At 36.7% G+C, this 26,180-nt stretch overlaps 1 protein-coding gene across 2 annotated transcripts in view; it reads left to right on the forward strand.

The window, feature by feature from the left end:
* The first annotated feature begins 1,866 nt into the window (after positions 1-1,866).
* The window catches only part of adamts3 (ADAM metallopeptidase with thrombospondin type 1 motif, 3), a 108,358-nt gene continuing 84,044 nt past the window's right edge, over positions 1,867-26,180 (forward strand). For both annotated transcript variants that reach the window (XM_016241095.1, XM_016241096.1), the window contains exons 1-4: positions 1,867-2,227; positions 3,322-3,346; positions 4,421-4,821; positions 19,244-19,400. In XM_016241095.1, coding sequence (XP_016096581.1) covers positions 2,162-2,227; positions 3,322-3,346; positions 4,421-4,821; positions 19,244-19,400 — 649 coding nt within the window. In that variant the 5' untranslated portion in view covers positions 1,867-2,161. The remainder of the gene's footprint in view (positions 2,228-3,321; positions 3,347-4,420; positions 4,822-19,243; positions 19,401-26,180) is intronic.

The following is a 26,180-nucleotide window of genomic DNA, read 5'->3' on the forward strand; positions in this document are numbered from 1 at the left end:
ATTGCTGTTTGGTGTGGTCTGGTGGTCTGGTCACTGTGTCACACATTAGACAAACCACAAGCATCTTGTTTGAAAAAACAAAGCACCGAAATGTTGCTGGAAATGGCTCTGACTAAATTCCTCTTTTTGCATTAACCACAAAATGCATGACTGATTGCATACAGTTTTTTGGTAATATTACTCATGTCTTGTGTTTTAAAACAATCTTGAGGAATGCTTGGCTGAAAGACGAAACATTAGGCAAGGTGACAGGCCTCAAACTTAAGAAGTGCCCTACTTGAACTGTATGGTTCTTAACGTCAGCACAGTTGCAAATAGTTTATCGTTTCATTGACCACTTTACAACCTCATTACTCAGCCGGAGTCTGGGTTTACAGAATCAAAGCTGAGGCACGAAACAAAAGGGTTGCTGACATTCAATTTTACCTTCCAATAAAAGCTTTTGAGTGCATGGACCTGAGTGCAGACAGATTCTCAGGACCTCCGAGCACCTCTTTAATCAACGATAACAATACAGCTGGAATTTCATATACCACTTCAGCAGCAAACTGGTAACACTTGGAGAGAAGCCAGAATTTAGGACCATGGGGAGAGGGGAATACTGCTGTTCTATGAGCATTTCCCATGGGAGAATCACATGTATCAGATATTTTATTCAAGAAATACATACAAACATATCACAAAATAACTTTGTTTTTAAATAAATTAGTTAATTTCATATCTTACAGTAATTTTACAGTTATACACATCTATATTCCTAGCTTAAAATAAGAAAATTGGTATGTGTTTATAAGACATGAAAAATGTCACCATATGGAAACTACTTTTTTGTAGACAGTCGATACTGAACGTGGGCTATTATGGAGTGATATAGTCTGGGAGCGAACCCAGACAGTGGAGGCCATGCCTAAATAGGGATGAGGGAAAACATGAGGCGTTCAGATGTGAAGGTGATCAGATTACCTAAAACTCACCTGTAAGGCATTTGAACTGACACATGGCCTTGAAGACATCAGGAAGTCCTGGAATAGTGTGGAAGAGGATAAACTAAGGTAAGATATATGTAAATCTTATATACAAGTAAATGCCTGACAAACATCTACTGTAGTAGCCCAATGTTATTTGGCAAATATGTGTTAAAAAATACATTTGTGATACACAATCAGACCACAAAGAGGTCAAGAAAAACTGAAAAAAAAAGGTTGTGTTATTACACTCAGGACTGGAAACTGTGCCAAACTCTCCTCCAAACACTAATAATCTTTTATTTCATATCATATAAAGAAATGATAACACAGCAAAAATTAGTTGCATTGCCCAGTATTTGTGTCTTGGACAATTTGGCTGAAATAAAGACCTTGTAGAAGGCCATTAAACAATACATTGATTGAGACGGGAGAGGATTGTAACCTTTTCTTTGCTTTGTTCCTCCCTTCTGTTCCTCATCAGAGAGGGAGGAAAAAACAGTACACATAATTTTCAGGCACTGTGAGCTGTTATTATCTCTGTTTCAATAAAAGCCAGTCAAGTCACTGGAAAAGTCAGGACGACTATAAAAATGAACACCAAATAAATTTTAACCTCATGAACATGTATTGAAATCAAATCTATAGACGTTTAATGCCATGCAATAGTATGACCTTATCCTATTATTACCTGCCAAGTAATCTGTAGGAGTATCTCAGACCTCTTTTGACTATCTTCACTCCCGTTTTCACACTAGCTTGCTTTGAGAAAAGCATCGCCATGTGTTTTCTTTGCATATTCCTTTTCTTCTTTTTTTCCCCCACCATGTGCTTTCCTGGGAAAGGGTAAAAAATGACGTCACTGCAGGGCTGGTCTGTAGTTTATTAGTCCGCGCGAAGGGCCAGGTTAGAGCTCAGACAAGGCTCTGTCCAGCCAGCTCAACTCAGTTTATCCACCTCAACTCTTCAGAGGGATGTCTTTCCTATAAGTTTACCAAACTGAGGCACTGACCCAAGTTCTACAACTTTAAATTCTATTAATGACTCTTTGCTTACATTTAAGCAGCCTTTAAAGTCTCTTGTTTGAGGATAAGTAGTGCGCGACACTTTTAGAGAAGACAGGCGCGAATTGAAACATCCAACTTTGGATTATAGTTTCTGTTTCTCGTCTTTCAGTTGAGAAAACCCGACTCGTGATGGTTGTCCTGTCACTTAGGTTACTAATGGTAGGAGTTCTAGTAAGTGTGACTTCAGCTCATCTGGTAAGTGTTAATGATTTACTGTTTATGCACGTAAAGTTGTATTAAAAGTGATGTGTAAGTGAAAGCTCGCGGGAGATGTGTGAGGTGTGATAGTCGCCCTCCCGTTGGAACACGATTCGAATTCATATCAGTTTGACTAAAATTTAAGTCGGCAAATAGAATATTTATACCAGTAGGCTATATTGAGTTTGTTCTGTCTGTTCGTATTATGCATATTAGGCTACTTACAACCAAATACTAGAGAGAAACGTGCGCATTTTAGGAGAGTGTTCCCACCTGTCAAACCAAAGGCTAAAGTGTCTGAAAAGTTGGCTTGGCAGAAAACACGTGAAATATGGCAAGCTGTTTTCACATGTATTTCTTTAACAAGTTCTTATTAGGTACTTGTAGTACTTGTTGAGTAATTAAGTAGAGTAATTGTAGTACTTGTTGAGTAATTGTAACTAGTAACTGTTACATTTGCCCCATATATTACTCTTCAGACAATTTGTTAATCCTTACTTTTTAGTTGCTATTTTAGTTACTACTCCAGTATACTAGTATTTATTTGTTACAAATAAAATGTTTACATTTACAAAAACTATAAAGTAGCCATTCGGATTAGTAATTAGTTAGTAACTAGTTAACTGGATATGAAATGTTAATCACAACAATTGAGATGGGATATTAATGTCTCTAATAAGGTACTAGTTTCTAATAAGTATCAGTAAAGATGAAATAGATAGCTATTTGGATGGTTAGAAATAACACAAATGTACAGGCACCTAATACTAGTAACTGTAAAATAAGTACCACAGCTGGAGCACATTCTTGTTGGAATATTTGATAACTGAACCACAACAACAATGGATGAGTTGCTTGTTCCTCTGCCACTTGTCACCATCTTGTCACTGTTGGGTTACATCTTAGCAAATAGTATTAACAAAAAATATGTGTTAAAAAGGCTTGCCACAAATTAAATTGAAAGTTGAATGCCAGATTTGGATACTCTTACATTCCTTTTGGTTTCTACCAATAGTACTTTTTCAGATGTTTTGTAAATGTCTTGGCTGCATGTTTCATGCATTGTCTCTTTGTTCTCTTTTTTCTTGCAGGCTGGTGAAAGTGTAGATAAAGAAGGTAAAGAATACAGCCTTGTGGCCCTCAAACATTTCTGCTATTTGTATGCTCTTTTTGTTTCTTAAACTTATTTTAAAGGTGAAAAAGTAATTTTATAACTTGATGCTTCATTAATAATTTATGTAGACAGCTGCAAAGTGCAAACTAGAGTCACACTCTGCCAAGTCATGTGGGGTTTAACTGTTGTCACTTGCATCTCCTCTCAATGTTTAATGACAAATATTTTAATTAGAAAATTAATCAGAACTGTTTAACAGTCAGTACAGAAAAAGCCCTACGTTTACCCTAAGAGATGATGCAAATCAATCTCTAAAGAACCTTTAACAGACTTTAACACCTTTAATAGTTTGTTAATTAAAGTTGGGAGTGACACGCAAGTTGCACAGGATAATACATTGTTTAGTCAGTTAGACTTATAATAAATTAACTAAAGAAATTATTATCTCTCTTTTTAATGAACAGTGGGAGAATTTCAAGAAGTTAATTGTACACTGTGAAAACTCTTACTTGATCCTGTACATTTGAAAATGGTGTCAAAGTCACAACCACATTCAGATTTTAATTTAATTACCAATGCAGTAAATCAGGTTGAAATTGACAACTCACTAAATTTAGTAGCTGTAAATGACAAATGAGAAATGACAGTATTATTGTAAACATTATTGATTAAAATGTAATGCTTAAAAAGTGTAAGTTTATTCAATTAAACAAGGAATTCCTGAAGTGTTGAACAGATGTTAGGATGTCTCAATATTAGATGGCTGACCTCAACATGTATTTGAAGAAACTGAATGAATTATTTAGTTTTTGTATAAGCCCTAAAACAGGCAGTCATGGGAGGCAAACAGTTTTATTTCTTGCTTAGCCAAAACTGCCATGACAAATATCAAGGCGAAGAGCTTTTGTCTCTGGCACATTTTTCGATTTGAAATGTTTTCCCTCATGCAAACCATCTAAATTGTGTCAAGACTTGAAATCCAGCATGCATTTATAAGTGGCATGAGATGTGAATGTTTTCTAATTCATTTTAATATAATTAAGAGAAATTCTACGTGTGTCTTTATGTTTTATCAGATTCGTTGAAGAGCCGTCTGAAAGAATATGGCCTCATTACTCCCATCAGTACCGACGCAGAGGGACACTACCTCTCGCATCTTCTTTCGGCCAATCACAAGCAGCGTGTGAAGCGGGAGGTTTTGGAAGGGTCAACGCAAGCGGTAGACAGGCTGTTCTTTAACATCACTGTCTTTGGCAAGGAATTCCACCTCCGACTACATCCCAACCAAAGATTAGTGGCTCCAGGAGCCATGGTTGAATGGCACGATGAGATAGAAATAGCTGGGAATGAGACTAAGAATGGAACCCACTCAGAGAGAATACTCAGAAGGGAGTTGCTGAAAACAGACTGCACTTTTATAGGGGACATCACGGATGTGCCTGGAACCTCTGTCGCCATTAACAACTGTGATGGGCTGGTGAGTGTTGTTTCCTTTCCAAGTAGGCCTATATTTTTTTTAAATAAACTTAACAAGCAGGGTCTGGACTAAATTACAAAATGTGACAGAAACTTGATGTTGCAAAGCGGTAGGTTTGTGTAGTTAATATAATTGGCTTATAAACTATTTTGGCCTATTTTCATACTTCATAATGCCAGCGCAGTTGGTTTCTAAACTTCTATGCAAATCCTCACTGGCATTGAGTGGTGAGTCAGGCCTAGACTCTTCTAAACCTGCAGGGAACCTGCTTCTATGACCATCATTCTTTCCCCCATAATATTTGCAGTTTGCTTATGTTTGACATTTTCTTTATTTAAAGGGACAGATCACCCCCTCACTCGATCATCTTCTAACTCTCATGTCTCTCCAAACTACCAATGCAGCATTATTAAAATTCTAGCCAATTGTTATTCAATTATTAGTGGTTTTTTTCCATATAACCAAAGTAGACTAGGACTAGTGGCTGTCAGCCTCCAAAAAGATAAAAAAAAGCAGTCCAGATGAGCCATTTATTATATTCCAAGCCCTCTAAAAGCTGTCCAATAGCTTTGTGTGAGTAATTGTCCGAAATGTAAGTTATTCATTGAAAAGTTATTCATATTCATTCAGGGAAATTGCAGTTTGCTTATGTTTGACATTTTCTTTATTTAAAGGGACAGATCACCCCCTCACTCAATCTTCTTCTAACTCTCATGTCTCTCCAAACTACCAATGCAGCATTATTAAAATCCTAGCAATACAGATAAGCCAGTAATCTAAAAATACATTTTTTCTCTTAAAGTGCCCCTATTATGCCTTTTCGAATATTACCTTTTATGCAGTGTGTCATGTAGCTGTATGTGAACATAAACTATCTGCAAAAATTGTGACGCCGACAGTGCACGATAAATAAAGTTATTGCCTATATAAAAAAGAGTCGGCTCGCAATCGCCTAAATGAGTTGTCAGGAATTCGAATCTTATTCTGTTATCCCACGTTCTACGTCGCCAACTTGCCTGCCCACAAACAGTAACATTTCCATGTGGTTAACATCATGTCGAGAAGACGCTGTGAGAGTACATTTGTTTTATCACATCTTATAATTACCACAAACTTGTTAACACTTGACACTTACCACTGAGAAACATCCTGCTCCAGTCGTACTTGCGAATCAGTCTCTTGTCGATCAGCCACCGTTTTATCATCAGAGTCCAACTCGAATTGGTAAGGTACAATCGATACCATCTTTTCTATGTATTGACAAGTCTCCAGGGCTGTCATTCCATCATGGCAATGGGCGTTTAGTTTCCGACATGCGCTGTACGCGGTAGACCAGTGTGTCATGTAGCTGTATGTGAACATAAACTATCTGCAAAAATTGTGACGCCGACAGTGCACGATAAATAAAGTTATTGCCTATATAAAAAAGAGTCGGCTCGCAATCGCCTAAATGAGTTGTCAGGAATTCGAATCTTATTCTGTTATCCCACGTTCTACGTCGCCAACTTGCCTGCCCACAAACAGTAACATTTCCATGTGGTTAACATCATGTCGAGAAGACGCTGTGAGAGTACATTTGTTTTATCACATCTTATAATTACCACAAACTTGTTAACACTTGACACTTACCACTGAGAAACATCCTGCTCCAGTCGTACTTGCGAATCAGTCTCTTGTCGATCAGCCACCGTTTTATCATCAGAGTCCAACTCGAATTGGTAAGGTACAATCGATACCATCTTTTCTATGTATTGACAAGTCTCCAGGGCTGTCATTCCATCATGGCAATGGGCGTTTAGTTTCCGACATGCGCTGTACGCGGTAGACCAATCCAGAGCCAATCTCTCTACGGCTCTGGACCAATCACAAAGGACTGCGCCATCTAACCAATCACAGCAGTGAGGGCTCTCAGAAAGTAGGAGTTTAGAGAGACTGATTATTTGAACTGCTTTGCACGAGTCGTTTACGAATCATTTAGAAATGAGGTCAAATTAAATCTATTTTTTGAGAAAACGAATGTGCTTTTTGACCTTGCATGCATGTAAACCTGTTTTAGGAGACTCGTAAAACAATATTAGCAACCTTAAAAATGGCATAATAGGGGCACTTTAATAGTTTAAAAAAATGTTTCTTAAAAATGTTTTCTAAATAAAAATAACAATTAAAATAATTGGTTTTATATGGACTATTTGAATTTAGGCATCATAAACATTACAATGTACAATAACTATTATTTAGTTTTGCAGAAGATTACATTGAACATTGTTATTAAATTATTAGTGGCTTTTTTCCATACAACCAAAGTAGACTAGGACTAGTGGCTGTCAGCCTCCAAAAAGATAAAAAAATCTGCCCAGATGAGCCATTTATTATATTCCAAGCCCTCTAAAAGCTGTCCAATAGCTTTGTGTGAGTAATTGTCCGAAATGTAAGTTATTCATTGAAAATCTTGCTTATAGCTAAATGAAAAGTTATTCATTCCCCTTTTAGCACATGCTGTGCTGAGGGTAGTACTAATTCACTCACCTGCCAGTCTTCAGATCAGCTCATTCAGGGAAATTGTGTATTGTACTGTGTATCTTTTGGCCTTTCTATTTCCTCACAAAAGACTATGCAAGCTTGAGGCGAGTGTCCAGAGTGATAGTAGAGTAGAGTGTACTGTGGGTCACCCCAGAAAGCTGACAAATAGGATGAAGCTGCTCTCCCCAGGGCCTGTCCAACATCAGAGAACATCACATCAGAGGAGAGCTTTACTCTTCAACAATAAATACAGAGGTAAAATTGGGAAAACAATTTTGCATAGACTTCCAAAGACTTTATATAGACAAGCATGGGCAAAGGAGTGACGTCTGCATTGATGAGGCTCTCAGTGGAAAAAGGCGTTTCTTTGGAATCAAGCGATGGCATTTAGCACAGGGCTTTATTTATCTGAGCCTAAACTTGGACACCACACTCTCTCTTTCTCCTTGGAAAGTGGAATGTGTCAGCTTTTCTACAAATGAACTACATAGGGGAAAAATACCATTAACAATAAAAAATCTAGTTTGTACTCAGTCAGAAAGCCATGTAAAGGAAGCTATTTATCTGACAGTTTGCATGGTTGTTTTATTATTATTATTCATTTTAGGATGCAGTAAAATCATTGAATAGAAATTCATAATTTGATTGGATATTACTGCAAAAGACAATTGAATGAACTTAATTCATAATGTTAGTTCAGTATCTGCTTTGACGAATTCATTCAGAGAATGAATGTTTTCTCACTAGGGAATCAGATTCAGTTGATTCAGCTGCTTCATTTAGCGAGTTCATCGTACTGATTCAAGTGGTGGCTCATGTGTTTGTAAGGTTTTTTTTTAACAATTCATTACAAGAACAACTCATAAGAGTTATCATCATCCCATGAGGCCCACTCATCGAAAGACTTTTGCTCATGAATGTGTTCATGAATTGGTTTACCTTGAATACTGTATGTTTTTGCTTGCAGTTCAATAGAAAGACATGTTTTCAGATTCAGTACTTATTAGAATCTATGAGTTAATCTGCTCTGAGACAAGCTGAACTATTCCATTTGAAGTGACTTCTTTATACATTTTCCTTCAGCTCTGAATGTTTAAATTGTCTTAGAATGACATCAGTGTTGATGTGTGACCTTTGAATCTTGACTGTTTTAATTTTACAAGACCCACTGAGGCTTTAGATTTACTTTTTCCATCTAAACTCCACCACTTCCTTGAGTAATGGATCAAATGCTTACGTGGACAGTCTTTGATGTAAAGTGGCACTCTGAGTCGACACCAAGTTATGTTTCACTGGTCTTAATTACAGCCATGGTGGATCTTAAAGTCTTCACGTGTAGGCCGTGAAGCAGATATTTCCTCTTTGAGAGGTTGTGGGGGATGGAGGGATGATTTTAGCTGGGGGAGGAGGAGAAGGAGAAGGAGGAGTGGGAGGCTCACTTATATGACACAGGCATGTTTCAGGCCTGTGAACATTCCTCTGAAAGTGGAGAAAAGTGAATGGTTCTGTTTCTGCTTAACAGTTCAACAAGGTTTTGGAATGTCAGCACAAATACTTTGGTAGAAATATCAAAGAGCCAAACCATTGCCTGATCCCTTTCCAATAGGGACTGAAACAGGGTCAGCAGTCAGAGTGTTCACTAGGCAATGGGAATTATCCTCTGCTAATCTACGGCTCTGTGTCACTCATAGCTTGGCCTCTATAATGCGTACTGCTGTACTCTGTGGCCAGGGCGCTGAATGAGGCTCCTCACTCATTGATGATCAGAGCTGGCTGCATTACTGAACTCCTGGCTGAGCTTCACACGCGAGACTGGCCCTGAGCCAGAACTTCATCCCCAAAGAACCTTTGTCAGGAGAATAATTACATTAATGGTCAGAGGAGTCTGTGTTCTTCTGCCCACTCTGCCACTAACAATCTGACATGTTCACAGTCTTTCTCAGATCCATTTCACAGCTATGATGACTTTGAACTTCTTTTTTTCCCATCATGCCTTGAATTCCTCCTTGAGTTCTAGTGTTAGCTCTGCTTCAAAACCTAGATAGCGGCATACCTCTTAGGCACTAAGAAGTCCTAATGGTGATTTATATTGCTCTACCAAGCAGCAACTAACAAACATAAGTGTATATGACACCAATAATTTGAAGTAAGCAATTTTCTGTGAATGGGCAAGGCTTCTGATTCATTAGCTGTTATAGGTAAATAACTAGAAGAATAAAAAAGGCCAGTGAACTACAGGTGCATCTCAATAAATTAGAATGTCCTGGAAAAGTTAATTTATTTCAGTAAGATACAAACTTGTGTGTTTATAATTACTACAATAGATTCAAATAATATGAAAAGAAACACCTATCTGCAATATAAAGTAGCATAAAAATAACTGTAAGCCAATCAGTTATATAAATATATACATTTAGAAAGAAATTAATACTTTTATTCGGCAATGATGCCGAATGAAATTGATCAAAAGAGAGTGAAAATGTTTACACAGTTACAAACATGTCTATTTCAAATAAATGATTTTCCTTTCAACTAATCATCAAAGAATACTGAAGAAAAAAAATCATGGTTTCAACAACAAAAACATTAAGCATCAGCCATTTTCAACATTGATAACAATAAGAAACACTGAAATAATGGCTGCTGAAAATTTAAGATACATTAAAATAGAAAACAGTTATTTTAAATTGTAATAATATTATATAATAAAAATGTTTTTACTGTATTTGATCAATTAAATGCATAAGAGACTTCTTTCTCCAACCTCAAACTTTTGAACGGCAGATGTATGTATGTATGTTCATTCAGTGAAGAATTTGTCAAACTGATTCAAACAGGTAACTGGTTTGTGCGTTTTTGAACTATTCTTTTAGGCTAAGGATTGCTCATAAGAGTCATTTGTTTGTGAATTGGATTACACTGCTCACTCTGTATGTTTATTTTTACATGCAGCCTGTGAGACTCTCACTAGACGTTATAGTCTAGTCATATGTTGATTCAGTAACCGCTTTGATGGATTCAGTGAGTTCATTCAGTGAATGATTCATCAGACTCATTTAAAGTAAGTCTTGAGCAATTTATTAAAATAACTTATTTGTTCGTGAACTGGACTGCACTGTATATTTTTTATCGTTTGTGTGTAGCCCATGTGAAGTGTTTTCTTGCCATTATTTTGTGGTAAATCTTTGGTAAATTCAGTTATGGTGGAGGGTGCAGGAAACACTGCTGTTATCGCAGCCTAACTAGGCTGTACAGTGGAGTTCAGAGAGGAGAACTGTGCTGTCATAGTAATTTTTTATTAAGTTAAGACATGGTGGCTGCACAACCTACATCAAACAGAAATGCCAGTGACCAAAACATGTATGAGACCTGAACTGTCACAAGTGGGTGTACTCTGTTTTAAGAGTAAACACATCTCTGCTCTCTGACATCTCTGGCATACCAGTGTGTGTCCCACTCTTTACTCAATGTGCCTTGTTCTTAACGCTCCAGACTCTCATCATCTGTAACTGCCAGTGTCTAGAGACAAACTGGAAAGTAACAAAAAAGATTTATTGCGCATGTGAATTTAATACGCAATTGAAGAATGGAATGTTTTTTAACCAAAGCAACATGCCTTTTTAACTTTACTACTAAATGTTCTGTCCTCACATGGCTGCAGCAAAAGTGGGTCAAGAATGGTGGAAGATTCTGTAGATGCACTTACATGGAATTTTATATCCCATTTACACAAATAACACAACAGATATCCTTGCTGATACAATGCGTTACCAGTTAAATACATTTTCCAGTTACAAGTTAAAGAATCTTCTCTCATTTCCATCATGTTTTTCCAAACCTCTTTGACTTTATTTCTTCCTTGTTGCAGAATAGATTCTGAAGACTGTGCCGGTCCCCTGTTCCATGGCAATGAAAATAATTTGGACTGAAGCTTTTAAGCTTAAAAAAAACTACAATAAAAGTGGACTACATGACTTGTGAGTCTTCTGAAGCCATACAAGCTTTGTGTGACAAAGAGACCAACTTTTATGCCATTCACTGATAACCTTCCACTCAAGAGAGCTGTTAAACATTTAAGACAGTCAGTGAGTTGAACTTGAGAGCTGGATGAATTAGATTTAAGAATGAATCATTCGACTCAAAAGAAAGTTTCATTCATGAATTCAAAATCGCTACCTTTGCCATGAAACCTCTTGAGAACTAGTTTGGGTGTCAAGGTTTTAAGTGAATAATGACTTTGTTATTTTATAAATATGGACCATTTGATTGTACTTTTATCCGGCGTTTGTGACCTTTTTGAAGCTTGAAATCATTAACCCCTGTTCTATGAAATAGGATCTGAAAGGGCTTTTCCCCCCCTTTTCTGCTAAACAGAAAATAGAAAGTTATAAAGGCTTGAAATCATATGCGGCTGAATGTATTATGTCTGGATTTTCGTTGTAGGGTGAATGTCTTTAAGTTCTCGTTGGACTGCTATATTAAGAGTGAGAAAGTGTTCTGAATGAAAGAGAGTAAAGCAAGTTTTCTGAACCAACAGAGCTATCAGAAGTAGTTGCTTTTCTTTGGAAGGAGCAGCATTGAGTTTCGCTCCTTATGTTCAAACTTTGCAGACTCAGGTGAGGCTTTTATTCAGTCCAACACCAGTTTAAACTCAGAAACCATCCATCTGGGAACACAAACATTCTTCACCAAATATTGGCTGAACTCAGTGACTTCAGCTTCAGCATCTCAGCTTGAAATCAGGTAAAATTTGGATCATAACAGGCTGTCCTGATTTTAACTGTTACCTCAGTTTTGCTTGTGTTTTTACAGCTAAAGGATTTTAGCCATGCTAAAACTAAATTCCCCCTTCTACGAACCTCTGTCTTTCTAAATGCACTTGAAATGCACCAAAAAAGTGCAAATTAGCTGGCAGCAGTCCCAAAATATTTCATAACATTCTGTTTTTACTGGCAAGACTTCCATTATGCAAAGCATTATCTAAAGCGACAGTTGGAGAAAACAGATGCTTTGATATTTTGGATTAGACTCAAATCCCTACTTTACATTTAATAAGACGCTCGTCCTCTCTTAAAAAGAAAGGCCTTTAGTCCATCTCCAGTATGATTTGCTAAGCATTTGTGAAGAACGGCTGTATATGCTTCAGTTATACAGAAGAGGGCATGTTGGGGATTTAGCATATCCAGAAAAAAAGGTTGCCTTTGATTGAGAAAGAAACCGAGCTAGTTCCTTCCCCCTGAGAAGTGCACCCGTACACAAGAGTTGTATTCACTAATAGTTATTGATGTACTTTGTTGATTCAGCCGAGGACTTGCCTGTTGCAGAGGCTTGACCCCTGAGCTGTTTTGGTATATGGTTTGAGGTTGAGGAGGGGAGGTGTTGGAGGATATGCAGAGGCAACTTATTTCTTTAGGTCTGCTTTAGGAGAGGCCAGAGACTAGCAAGTCCAGCCGTATGTTTGGCTGCTTTTATTGATGTATTAATATATTTATACATTTTTAATTATGACCAGTTTAAAGCCACATTTTCTGTTGTCATTGCTGTGGACACTGGGGCCTGTTCACCAGCAGCTTGAGTTTTATTTAGAGTTAGCCATGCAGGTCTTGCCACCACTCAGAGTAATGGGTAAATGTTTGCTTTGGGTGCTTTTTCAGAGCGACACAAAAAGAAATGAATGATTCTGATTTGATTTGTATGTTGTCTTTGCAAATTAGATTTAAAATGACGTCACATACCATGCCTTCTTTTTTCAGAGTTCCTTTGTGCTTGCTGCATACAGAAATTTTTAAAAATCATGCAAAAATTTTCATACTGTTGCTCAAGTAGTTTCAAGTATCCATTTTCAATTTATTTTGTATGGAAGCAGCAGGTTCATGCAGGGTGTTGTGGGACTGAATGTAGAGCAGATTTTTAAATGAAGTTTTCACACTTTCATCGTGATTAGAATGTGGCTGGGATAATACAAGTGCAATAAATTGATACCTTGTGTACACTCCATGCTTTCAAAAGTGTGGTTTGCATTTTCCCTACTGTAATGGCGCATATATATGAAGACATTATTGACTGTGTGTTGAAAGCAATTATCACTCTCGCTACTGCACATTTTACAGACACACCCTCAGAGTGACAGATCGCACATTTTGAGTGGACACATAGATTATTATGATGTGTGATATGATGTTTTGAGCTAAATGCTCTTTAATCAGACCAAATATCCTACAGCTTGCTCGTTATTAAAGAAATTGAAGTAAAAACAGTAAACTGACATAGTGTCTGTTTTTTTCCTGCCCTTCCGTCATAGTTTGAGCACCTGTAACAGTATTTTAGATGGTTTTCTCTGCCACATTCATTTGCTTACTGGAATATGTTAGACACTTTTCTTTGTAAAGCTCCTTTACAATATGTATTGTGAATGAGAAGCAAATCAGTTTTGTTTCTGTTTGGTAAGGCATTTTTTAAGGATAAACATCTATTAGTCATTAAAATTTCTAGCAAGTTCTTCAGTACCATCATAATATGTGATGACCAGTATGTTTTAGACAGCATTTTTTTTAAAGTAACAAAATATATGGTGTAAAAATGATTATTATGTTATTTTCCTGAGTACTTGTGAAATATTTTTGCTTAACTTTTCACATTTATTTTGAATGTTCTTCCTTAAAATACAGAGAAAATACGAAACCTCTCTGGTTTAGATGATTTTTGAATTTTTTTTCTTTTCTTTTTTTCTCCCAGTGAAAGAAATGAACTGGTGTAACTTTTTAAAAGTTCCTTTTAAAGGAGGCTTTACAATATGTATTGTGAATGAGAAGCAAATCAGTTTTGTTTCTGTTTGGTAAGGCATTTTTTTAAGGATAAACATCTATTAGTCATTAAAATTTCTAGCAAGTTCTTCAGTACCATCATAATATGTGATGACCAGTATGTTTTAGACAGCATTTTTTTTAAAGTAACAAAATATATGGTGTAAAAATGATTATGTTATTTTCCTGAGTACTTGTGAAATATTTTTGCTTAACTTTTCACATTTATTTTGAATGTTCTTCCTTAAAATACAGAGAAAATACGAAACCTCTCTGGTTTAGATGATTTTTGAATTTTTTTTCTTTTCTTTTTTTCTCCCAGTGAAAGAAATGAACTGGTGTAACTTTTTAAAAGTTCCTTTTAAAGGAGGGATGAAAATGGCAGGTAATGATGACGAAGGTTTACACACATTTCTAAACCAAACACACCTTAAAACAACATGGCGGGTGAAAGGTAGCAGTGTGTCGGCTGAATCCACGCTTTTTTGAAAGTGGCAGTACTTTTTTTTAAATAAAGCACGTTCAGACCGGCTCCTTAAGAAGTTTAGACTGGAGTGCCGTCTTAGAAAACTGGACCCCTTCAGCTGAATCCCATATGTTTGTCTTGGCCCATAGCTGGTGTCTGCTTGGCGGCCGCTGATGCTGGGGATATTAAACTGATGGAACACAGGACTCTTGATCCATTTCGAGGGCTGCAGTTTAGGTAAAGGCAAGAGGCTCTGTTCATCCACCTGCGATTGTCCACTCCACATAGCCAGCTGCTCATTGGTTGGTGTTGCTAATGGAGCAGTAATAGTGTTGACCACCCTGTCCTCCATGTTTCTCGTTGGTACTGTCACCTCAGAGATGCGTTTAATGTTTTTAATGAGGGCTGATGAGTAAATGTTTAACCCAATAACCCACCCTAATGAGTGGGTTATTGGGAATGGCAGTAGTTCATTGAACGTGATAAGCTGCGATGTTTTCTGACCTCTTATTATGGAGGGCTGTTTGTTTTCTGTGCAGTCCAGTAAAATGGTTTCTTGGAAGAACATTTCAATGTTAATGTTAATGAAATTTCTGTTTCTACGTTCTCTAAATTGGTTTCCTTGGATACAAAGAGCCTAAGAAAAAAAATAATTTATAAAACATAAAATACATTTATAAGGATACAAATATGTCACAATTATTTTAGCTTGAGAACTTTAGATTCTGTCTTAGTCTACTGGACCACTGTTTCCTTACTGTACCCTAATTTGGGAGGACATTATGTACAATACCAAACTTTAAAAGTCTTGAAAGTTTTGTCCTTTTTTTAATTTTCTTTTAACATCTTTGATGTTCTTAGGCTAAATCACACTCTTTATTTTTTTCTCCTTATTTCATCTTCCTCTTTTCCCGAAGTATTTTCCAAACAATTCATTTGTACTTGATGTATGTGATGCCTCACACTAACAATTGATAAAGGTTAATTTTTGGAAATAATATCCAGTGGTGGCTCGTGGGTTATAAAATAGAGGAGGCACACTAATTGTATTGGTCTGGGGATCCCTGCCGATTATTATTATTATTATTTGCTTAACCACTTTAAAATGGCTTTTTGGTTGCTTTTAGTCAGAAAACGTAAAGAAAACGACACACATCAAGATAATATAATTTCACTTACCTGGCCTATCACTTGAAGCAAACATCCATCCCTTCTTAAAAGTCTGTGTTAAAAGAGAGCTGCCTGTTGTGCCATTTAATTAAGCTGACTGCTGTAGCCTATATCCAGCTTAGGCATGTTCTCCCTTTATTTTTAATTTGTATATATAACGTTTCTTTTTGAATGATAGCTTGGTAAATCTGTTGGCGATCAAATAGCCTATTCAATATCGCTACTCATCATAAGTACTTGGTACATTATCAGCGCAGCGGGAGACATTCAAACTAATATCACGTAATTTACGTCTCTAAGATGATTGGTTGATATCAGAAGGGAGGCTAGCCTCCCCTACTAGGTTTCTTTTCTCAACACTCCTCAGCGCTGAAAGTGAACACTCAATGCTGATTGGCTAATTTTTTTTACCAACGGAGGCACGAGAGCTCAGCTCTCCCCCGGCCTCCCCCTACCCTTCTCTATCACTTAGCGGTTGTAAAACATCAGCAGATTCGGCACATTCGTGATAGAAAAGCAGCGCTTTCCAACTTCAGTAACATGTTATGGTATTACAGCTGTGAAATTACAAACAAAAAATACACATCCTAAGACATTAACTGAAATTAATTGTGAATTTGATTAACATTTAATCGGCCTCCTCCCATTTTCACCTCAAAATTTTGGGGAAGCTGTACCTCCCCTGCCTCCCCCGACGAGCCGCCACTGATAATATCTGAAGTATAAGCAATAATGTCTCAGCATTTTGGTGCTGAAAATACCACCTTAGACAAGCATGCATTTCCTGGTTAGGACTGGTTTGGTGTTTGTATAATTGGTGGATCACCATAGCCACCATAATGATGCTGGTTGGCCAAGGAAGTCTTGCTAGTTAAATTAGTTTAGAGGTCTGGTGTGGATACCAACATCTAACATAACATAACATGACCAACTTTGCTGGTGTTTTCAGCAGGTGCATGGAAAATAATAGCTGAAGGGTTTTAATTAAATCCTCCTGAGCTCTCATATATTATGCAGTATTTCTTTCTTTTATCCTTTTTTAAAAACGTTTCACATGCATTGACCTCCAAAAGTTTTGGAAACAAAGTGCACTATCTCAGCATTAATTCTTATTGTTTTCCCTAAGCAACTTGCAATCATTGAAGAACAGCAATAATGATTTGTTTTTCATAATAATGGCCATGTATACATGTCAGACAGGCTCTTGATGACAGGCTCTGACAGCTGTGGTGCCAGTGATTACTAGATTCCATTGATCCAGCTTTCATTATTGATTCATAATTTTTATGTGACCTTTAGCTTTACTGATTGATTGTCAATTAAGGTTAGTGTACAACAGACCAATTAGAACATAGTTTAGGGTTATATTAGAGTATTTGCCTATATTGGCATGCACCCAAAGGCAGCAGTATCTTACACGGTTAAACAGCAGTTGGGAGCTACGCTCTGTTACAATCCACTGTCATCAGGGAATTATTCCTGCAATAAATGGCATTAATTCACTTCTAATTTAAGTGATTAAAATGCAAAGATACTCCCTCTCAAACAGTCAAACAGCTTGGCTCAGGTGGTCGGTGCAGTGACCTGTGTGTCTGCAGGGAAGAATCATGGGGTTGGAACACGTATGCTTGGCGCATACTGATTCTGTCCTCGTGCATATGCAGTGCACGGCATATTTATATGCCTCGGGCAGTTTGAACAAGACTGGGTATGAGTTTTTATAATAATACATAATGATCCAATGTTATTGTGGTGGAGCGATTCTCATGGTGCATTTGTGCAGCTTTAGGAATCTGCTAATACCTTAGTTGCATTTTAAAAAGTCCTATAAGCAAAAACTGACTACTGAAGCATTGAGTTAATCGGAAATGGATAAAGGCTGCAGGCATGGAGAAAGGTAAACCCTGTGTTCTTGAGTGCACAGGATGGCGCTGAGAAGGGGTGGCCAGGTTATGACTAGGGGAGAGCGGACTGAGAGAGAGAGCGCTAGTCTCTCAGCACATTCCAAAGCATGGCCTCTGAGAGGTTGTTCTGTGTCCAGGAGGCCAGCTCTGGGGCTGGAGGTAAAACTGAGAGGCTGTTTCAAAAGAGCAAGGAGGTCGGTCCATGCACACACACACTTGAATTACTGTACATTCGAACACTCGCGTGCACAGAGACAAATACACAGTTGAGCATATGAACTCACACTACAGAAGTGAGCACATGTACATGTATGATCACATATTGCAAGTCAAGATGGTCTGATGTGATGTCAGTATGATTTGTAGTGACACACATGTTGTACATAAGTTGAAACACGCAGGGTGAAAATGCTTCTGCTTTGCAGTTTATTGCCTAATTTCATTTTTATTTGCTTGTTTGTTTTATTTTTATATTATGAGTATACTAAATTGACAGATGGATTCTGAATGATTTTGTATAGTAAATAAAACACAAAGAATGTAGTAATATACAGTGGGGTCCAATGGTGAAAATACTGCTATTCTATTTTTTTGTTCATTAGATATTTATTATATTATCAGTATGGCAATTTGAGAGAAAAGCTGAATTGGTAAAATATATATTTTTAAATCCTTGAAGTTTTCTTTTTCATTATATATGATAATGAAATTTTTAACAATACTAAAACTTTAATTTTAGACTTTTCAGGTCTAAATTATTCCCACTTTGTTGATTTCTGAATAATTTTGTGTGATAAATAATTATATAATACAAGTTTTTTATACTCGTTAAGGAAATAAGTCAGGGGAATTAGTTTGAGTTATGCAGGAAAAACAAATTTTGTTTACAACTGTGTGTGTTGGTGCGTTTTGTATCCTGAAAGCATTTTTGAATTAAAGATGCCTTTGATTTTGAAACTAATAGGAGGCTGAGAGCAGAGAGCAGAGAGCAGAGAGGAGATTCAAACCCCTGATTATTCACTGACAAATGCATCAAACATTTAACTCTCTCTGGTGTTTTCATTTGTTATCGGGGCTTCCGGAAAATATTTGGTTGTGAAGGCACACACTGGACTGTCTTTTATCAGCACAATTCAATAGAGTTTTCATGAGGCCAAAAATGTATGATGTGTTGCTTAACTTTGAGTATAAGGAATGTTTGGATGTGAGCCATGTGTTCTGTGCCTGTTCATAATATGTTGTGACTGTTACCATATGTTAGATTAAAGATGATAGTAAATGAGGGGATGAGGGTTGGCTGATAAATAGAGCATCTGCCCTTCCAACAAAACCATATGATGTGTTTTGGCAGGGGCCTTGCATTCAGTGGTGAGATTTATTGTCACCTACATTTATGAACATTTTTCATAATGTACATACAAAGTATAATTTGTACTGTCAAATCTGTCTATCTGTCGTAGTTATTTATAGATTTATTCTCTAGATAAGTCTTTGGTTAGAGAGACTTACATTTCTTTTTATTTCTGTCAACATTTATTCTTATTTTTGTTCTTCCCGAGGCTGGTATGATTCGAACTGATTCCGATGAGTACTTCATTGAGCCTCTGGAGCGAGGAACACAGGAACACGAGGACAGGGGAAGAGTGCATGTGGTGTACCGAAGGTCTGCAGTATTGAAAGCGCCTTCAGACATCTCCTTGGATTACCAGCCTATTGGTACGTACCACTGGATTATTGAAGTCTTGTGTGCATCAGTTTATTCTAGCCTTGTCCCATTTCCTGTGTTTGCCTTAGGCTTACGGTTTTCCACAGCCTTGTGTTGTAAATCATTTAATAATGTTTCATTTGTTTGAAATCAGACAAGGAACCACTGAACCATTGTTGACTGATGATTGATCAATTTAATTAACATTCAACATTGTAATGAAGGCCTTAGTTCAGGGGTCAGCAACCTTTTTTTGATATAAAGTGTTTTTTTTTTACATTGGTAATCACTTACATACACACCTAAGCCCCCCCCTTCCTAAGTATTAGGTGGTTTGCATCAGGGTTATTATAGTCAACTAAAACAAAAAGCATAAAAATGTGTTACTTAACATAAATGTTAAATGAAATAAAATAAAGTATTAAAAACATTAAACTTAACTGATTTAATTTCAGCTAGTTGACAAGGCTACTCATTGACTTGATGTACTAAAATATCTCAAACCGAAATAAAAATTCGAAAAAAATTAATAATATAGACATTTAAAAACAACAAAAAGTTATAAAAATGACAAACACAACAAAATTACTAAAACATTAAAATTAACATTAAAGCAGATAATATAAAAATAAAATCGAATTCAAAATATTAACAAAAACTATAATAGTATCTGAGTGATACTAAATCAACACTGATTTGCAATATAAAAACAATATATTTATAATTTTACTTATATGCATATTTTTATAAATATATTTATTATATTATCAGTATGACAATTTGAGAGAAAGTTGAGTTGTTAAAATATTTTTTAAATTCCTTGGAAGTTTTATTTTTTCATTATATGTGATAATTAAAATGTTCACAATACCAAAACTTTGATTTTCTATTAGATTTTTCAATGTTTTCAGGTCTAAATTATCCCCACTTTGTTGATTAGAGCAATATACTATACAATATATATTATGATACTGGTAGAATATTGCATTGCTGTTGTAACTGTTGTATAGCTGACTTAAGTTGCTGACTTGTTGTTCAGTTCTTTAAAAACTAGTAACATAATTTTGTCTTCTATCACAAGAATACTACCTGTCCTGAAATGAATTTAATGGCACATGTGCTTTTTTGTTGCTTTTGAATGAGTAGTAGAGATAGAAAAGTGTTTATTTGGAGTAGGGATGCACAATATTGGATTTTTGCCGATATCCGATATGCTGATATTTTTCAACTCATTTTGGCCGATACCGATATATTTCCTTTTGTTTGGAAACAGCACCAAGTCTTTCCTGTGCAGAAATTATGAGCAAAATATTTAAAATTTTGCTTAGTTTTGAACAACTTATTTGTTAGAATTAAATAAACAATAATGAAGGTTTTTTTGACAGTACTTTGAAGCTTTGAAAATAACTATAAATAAACTATCAATCGCTGCATTTTTTCCCCAGAAAGATACAATGTTAACCCTAACATTTTATTTTAAGATTTAACATTTGTAGATGGTCGAGTTGTAAAAATTCTGAAAATATTTTAGTTTATAATTTGTTTAAAAAAAATAGAAGTAGGCCAACAGTGCCCCCTACAGATTAAAACTCATTACTGAACGGGCGTTAGGACCTGGGGGAGGCTGTCACTGCACGTGCTATTACGGTTTACTCTATTACACACTGAACGCGTCATTCTGTACGTGCTTTCACAGATTAAATGCAGCGATCCAAAATAGTGAATCTAATCACCATTCAGGCAAAACTTTGCGTCAAGAATGATCCACACTGCTGACTTGATCAAATCGCTAGCACACCCTGAGCACATGTGAGTTAACGTATTCCTTTTATCGGCAAGACATATCGGCATAATTTTTCATATCGGGCCAATGCCGATATTTACATTTAAAGCCATTATCGGCCAATTCCGATATCAGTCCGATAATATTGTGCATCCCTAATTTGGAGCAGATAAATTCCTTTATCATGTTTTGAAAAGTGGTTTTATATTGCCTTTTGCTAAAAGAAATTAAAATGCATCATAGCACTTTTTTAGAAATGTACAGTGTACTAAAGCATGCCAGAAAGTCTGAAGTCAGACATTCTTTGTAGGTGGGCCTGCCCATTATTGCTGAACAGCATCTTCTCAACCAGATCACACAAACCTTTTTACAAACCACCACCAGCCCATGTGAATGACTGACAGCACTTTCAATTCACAGCCAACTTTTTTTTGTGTTTAAGTAATTTTATAATCACATTCAAACAGTGGGGAGCTTTGGGAAGTCGAGCCCTTTATGCGGTCATAACCTTTTGAGATCTCCTCTCAATTCAGTCGCTTCTAAAAAGTCAAGTGCTTGTATGGTAGTACTGGTGGCCATGGTGATGGGATGGCATTCCATTGTCCCAGGTGGGAAACATGCCTTAAGTAGAGATGATTACGCTCTCGCTCCTGTTGCTTAGATAATCACAGCGTGTAACTGATAAGATGAGGAAAGGTTTTCTCTATTTGGCCAGTGGACCTTAAATTATTGCCATTATCAATCCTATTGTGAATGTTTGCATACTACTTGTAAAGCTTGACAATGTTCAGCTGTATGTGAACGTTCTGTAAATTACTTTTGATCCATTTATGAAGACAAACCTCTCTAAAGGTCTTAAAGGGAAAGTTCACCCAAAAATATAAATTTGCTGTTAATTTGCTCAACCTCAGGCTGTCCAAGAAGTAGGTGACATTTTTTCTTTAATAAACGGTGGTCCTTTGTGATTTATAAAAAGCAAGTCAATGGCTACTGTCATTGAGTCAAAATAGCATAAACAGGCAAGACAAAATTAATACCCGTGGCTCCTGACAATATATTGAGGTCTTATGAAGTGAAACAATTGGTCTGTGCAAGAAACTGAACAGTTACAACATTACCTGTAATCTGTCACGGTTTGTCAAGGGAGGACCCAAATGCAGAATAGACCGGGGAAACAGTTTATGAACAAAATGGGAACACAAGAGGATGAGGCAGGAAGACAGTCCACACAATAAGCCAGAGCACACAACAGGAGAACAGGCAGGTCAGGGATGGGGAAGCTCCTGACTCAGAGGCAAAATGAGACTAGGTAGCTCCTCAAGGAACCACAGGCTAGGCCTAGGAGATAGTAACACTTGAAGCACAACTGCCTGACAGGTCAGAAGACTCAGCAACCCGGGAGGACTCAGGAAGCAGGGCAGGAACCAACTCCACAGACACACAAAGACAAGGCAACAGGGGAGACAGAAGATAAATACCGATCAATAGAAAGAACTTGCAAAACAATGACTAGGGAGGATAAACAAGAAAAAAAATAAACTGGAAGGCAAAAAGCAGTAAATGCTAGACATAATTAACAGACTTATGAAAACAAAAAGAACAAAAGGGAAAAAGCTAAGAATAAAAGACTAGAACTACAAACAAAATAAAAAAACAAGACCGCAACCTTGCTGGGGGAAAAAAATAAAAATTCAAATTTAAATACAGAACCAAACCACAAAGACTGTAACTAGACTATTGACTAAACACAGGAACAAATTAATTAACAAGAGGGGAAACTAGACTGGATGCAATATACTGAATAGCAAGTTCTACCAAGACTAAAGACACTAGCAAAGAGAATACACACACAAAACGGCCCAGCAAAGACCAGAGGGAAATGAGCATGATATAAAGGGAGCAGCACACGAGGATCAGGTGAACACAATTGGGCAAACAAGGACTAAACAAGGGGGCGTGGTGATTGAAAACGAGAAGGCAGGACAAGAGGAGCACATGGCCAACACAAACAAAGACACAGCCATGTGCTCAGTCACAAAATAAACAAAGACACATTAAACACAGGACAGACAAGACTGTCAGGGCAGGATCCTGATGTGCTAATGAAGTCTAGTTTAAAGAATCAGATTTCCAAGTTTAATGTTGTAAATAATGTTCAGTTTGTTGCTTTACCTCAATATATTGTCAGAAGCAACAAGTACAGTATTAATTTTGTCGTTCCTGTACAGTATATGCTTTTTTTGACTCTAAAGTGACAGTAGCCTTTGACTCACAGCTAAAAATCTTCTTTCCTGTTCTACTGAAGAAAAAAGTCACCTACATCTTGGATGGCCTGAGGGTGAGGAAATTAACAACAATTTTTTTAAAGCAGTGTGTTTCTTGCCTGTTGTATGGGCACAGCTGTATTTTTAGCATAGAATCCTCTTCATGGGGTTTGGTCTCATGCACATCTGAAATACAAGGGTCTAAGAGTAACTGCGTTCAATTCATCCAAGGATGTTATAGACTCAATTGCGTGCCCTCATTCAGCTGTCTTTTAAAAACATCACAATTCGAATTGTGGCCTGGTAACAAGCTGTGTATGTCGAAGAGAGGAGAGAACGCTGCTGTGCTACTTAGCCTTATGGTGCTGTTTCCAGCCATGCGTTATTTGAACTCCTTCCGTGGGGAGGTCAGGGCCTCTGGTCGCCCTCCTGACTAGAAGAGAAGTTCTCCTTCCTTAAGTGAACGTGTCTAGAGCTCTAAGAAAAGACCAAAGCATCGATCAGGTTACATTCGCAAGTGTGTAAGTGTCTTTCCTGTACCTCAAACAGTATAGCATGGTGATGGCAACACCAAGGTCATGGGTTTGATTCTGTATATCTTTAATGCAATGTAAAGCACTTAGGATAAATGAGTATGCCTAGTGCTTAAATGAAAGTGGGTTTGTTGCACCCTAGAAAATTACACGAAATAACACCCTTATTATCATTCTTTACCAGTGGAGAAAAATGATAGAATCAGTGCCTATATGGCCAAACACACAGAAAAGCTTTGAGGCCAGAAGACAGAAAGACAGAGAAAAACGGACAGTAATTGTTTCTCATGTGAATGTTTGTAAAAATGTACATGGCACCTCAGTGATAAAACTCATGGATTCAGTTTTGTGATCATATGAACCCGAGAATGTGCTGCTCACGTGGCCAGTCGCATGATTGTCATATGCTTGAAATAATGAGAATAAATTCATATTTAATAATATCCTATTTATTTTTTGATTATTTAAATCTCCTGTTGGAAAATAGACACGCTATAGTTGAAATGGTTTTCTGTCTTGCATTTTATCTCTCAAAATGTTGGTTGTCATTAAAAATGTGGAGATTATCAGTAATAAGTTAATGTAACCTCTTATTTACGTAAGTACATAAAGCTGCTTGGTTTGTATTTTTATGTATGTAATTGTATAGGCCTACAGTATATAATACATTTAAAAAAAATGTATTTTAATTTGTATTGCATACCTATTGCTGGTATAATAATGTTTACATGCTTTTCTTCTCTTTCTTCTTTTTGTTACTGCGTTCATTATTGCCGATGTATCATCTGTGATAATGAACATGATATTGCGTAGCTTGTCAGTGAACTACGGCTCTGTGTAGTAAATGTAAATGCCGCTCCATTTGAAAGCATGTGATGGAGATTTACTACTAATCACAGAACCGGCTTTACTGACGAGATGCGCATGATAATCGAATTCGATTATTTGCACAGCCCTAGCATATACTGTACAGGAAAGACAAAACTGATACTGTACCTGTTGCTTCTGACGATATATTGAGGTAAAGCAAAACAATCGGTCTGTGAAAGAAACTGAACATTATTTACAATATTAAATTTGGAAATCTGTTTCTTTAAACTAGACTTCATAAGCTCTCCATTTTACACAAACAATGAGAAACCATCAAAACTTAAATTTTCCCCTTCATTCAAGGGCTCGCTTCAAGCATGCGCATATCACCATCTCATCTGTCTTCGTTCTGAGTTGGAATTGTTTCCTTGGTTCAATGTACTTCAGGAGTAACTGGAGCACTGAATCTGTTGCCAAAAACTATCATCATAGGATCAAATATGCTGGTATTTTGATTCATTTTGAGTGGAGAGTGACTGTCAGGCACGTCTGAAAGTGAGCTTTGATTGAGCCAAAAACTGTTTCAGATGGTTCAGTGTAAAAATAAAAAACAACAACAAAAAAAAGTTTTAAAAGAATGATTTGTTCGCAGTAAAATAAATGTTTAAAAATAATGTTTACATGCTTTTCTTCTCTTTCTTCTTTTTGTTTCAGGGCCTCTGGTCGCCCTCCTGACTAGAAGAGAAGTTCTCCTTCCTTAAGTGAACGTGTCTAGAGCTCTAAGAAAAGACCAAAGCATCGATCAGGTTACATTCGCAAGTGTGTAAGTGTCTTTCCTGTACCTCAAACAGTATAGCATGGTGATGGCAACACCAAGGTCATGGGTTTGATTCTGTATATCTTTAATGCAATGTAAAGCACTTAGGATAAATGAGTATGCCTAGTGCTTAAATGAAAGTGGGTTTGTTGCACCCTAGAAAATTACACGAAATAACACCCTTATTATCATTCTTTACCAGTGGAGAAAAATGATAGAATCAGTGCCTATATGGCCAAACACACAGAAAAGCTTTGAGGCCAGAAGACAGAAAGACAGAGAAAAACGGACAGTAATTGTTTCTCATGTGAATGTTTGTAAAAATGTACATGGCACCTCAGTGATAAAACTCATGGATTCAGTTTTGTGATCATATGAACCCGAGAATGTGCTGCTCACGTGGCCAGTCGCATGATTGTCATATGCTTGAAATAATGAGAATAAATTCATATTTAATAATAGCCTATTTATTTTTTGATTATTTAAATCTCCTGTTGGAAAATAGACACGCTATAGTTGAAATGGTTTTCTGTCTTGCATTTTATCTCTCAAAATGTTGGTTGTCATTAAAAATGTGGAGATTA

This window comes from Sinocyclocheilus grahami, unplaced genomic scaffold (genome assembly GCF_001515645.1).
Source record: "Sinocyclocheilus grahami isolate Dianchi unplaced genomic scaffold, SAMN03320097.WGS_v1.1 scaffold611.1, whole genome shotgun sequence".
NCBI classification, from domain to species: Eukaryota; Metazoa; Chordata; class Actinopteri; order Cypriniformes; family Cyprinidae; genus Sinocyclocheilus; species Sinocyclocheilus grahami.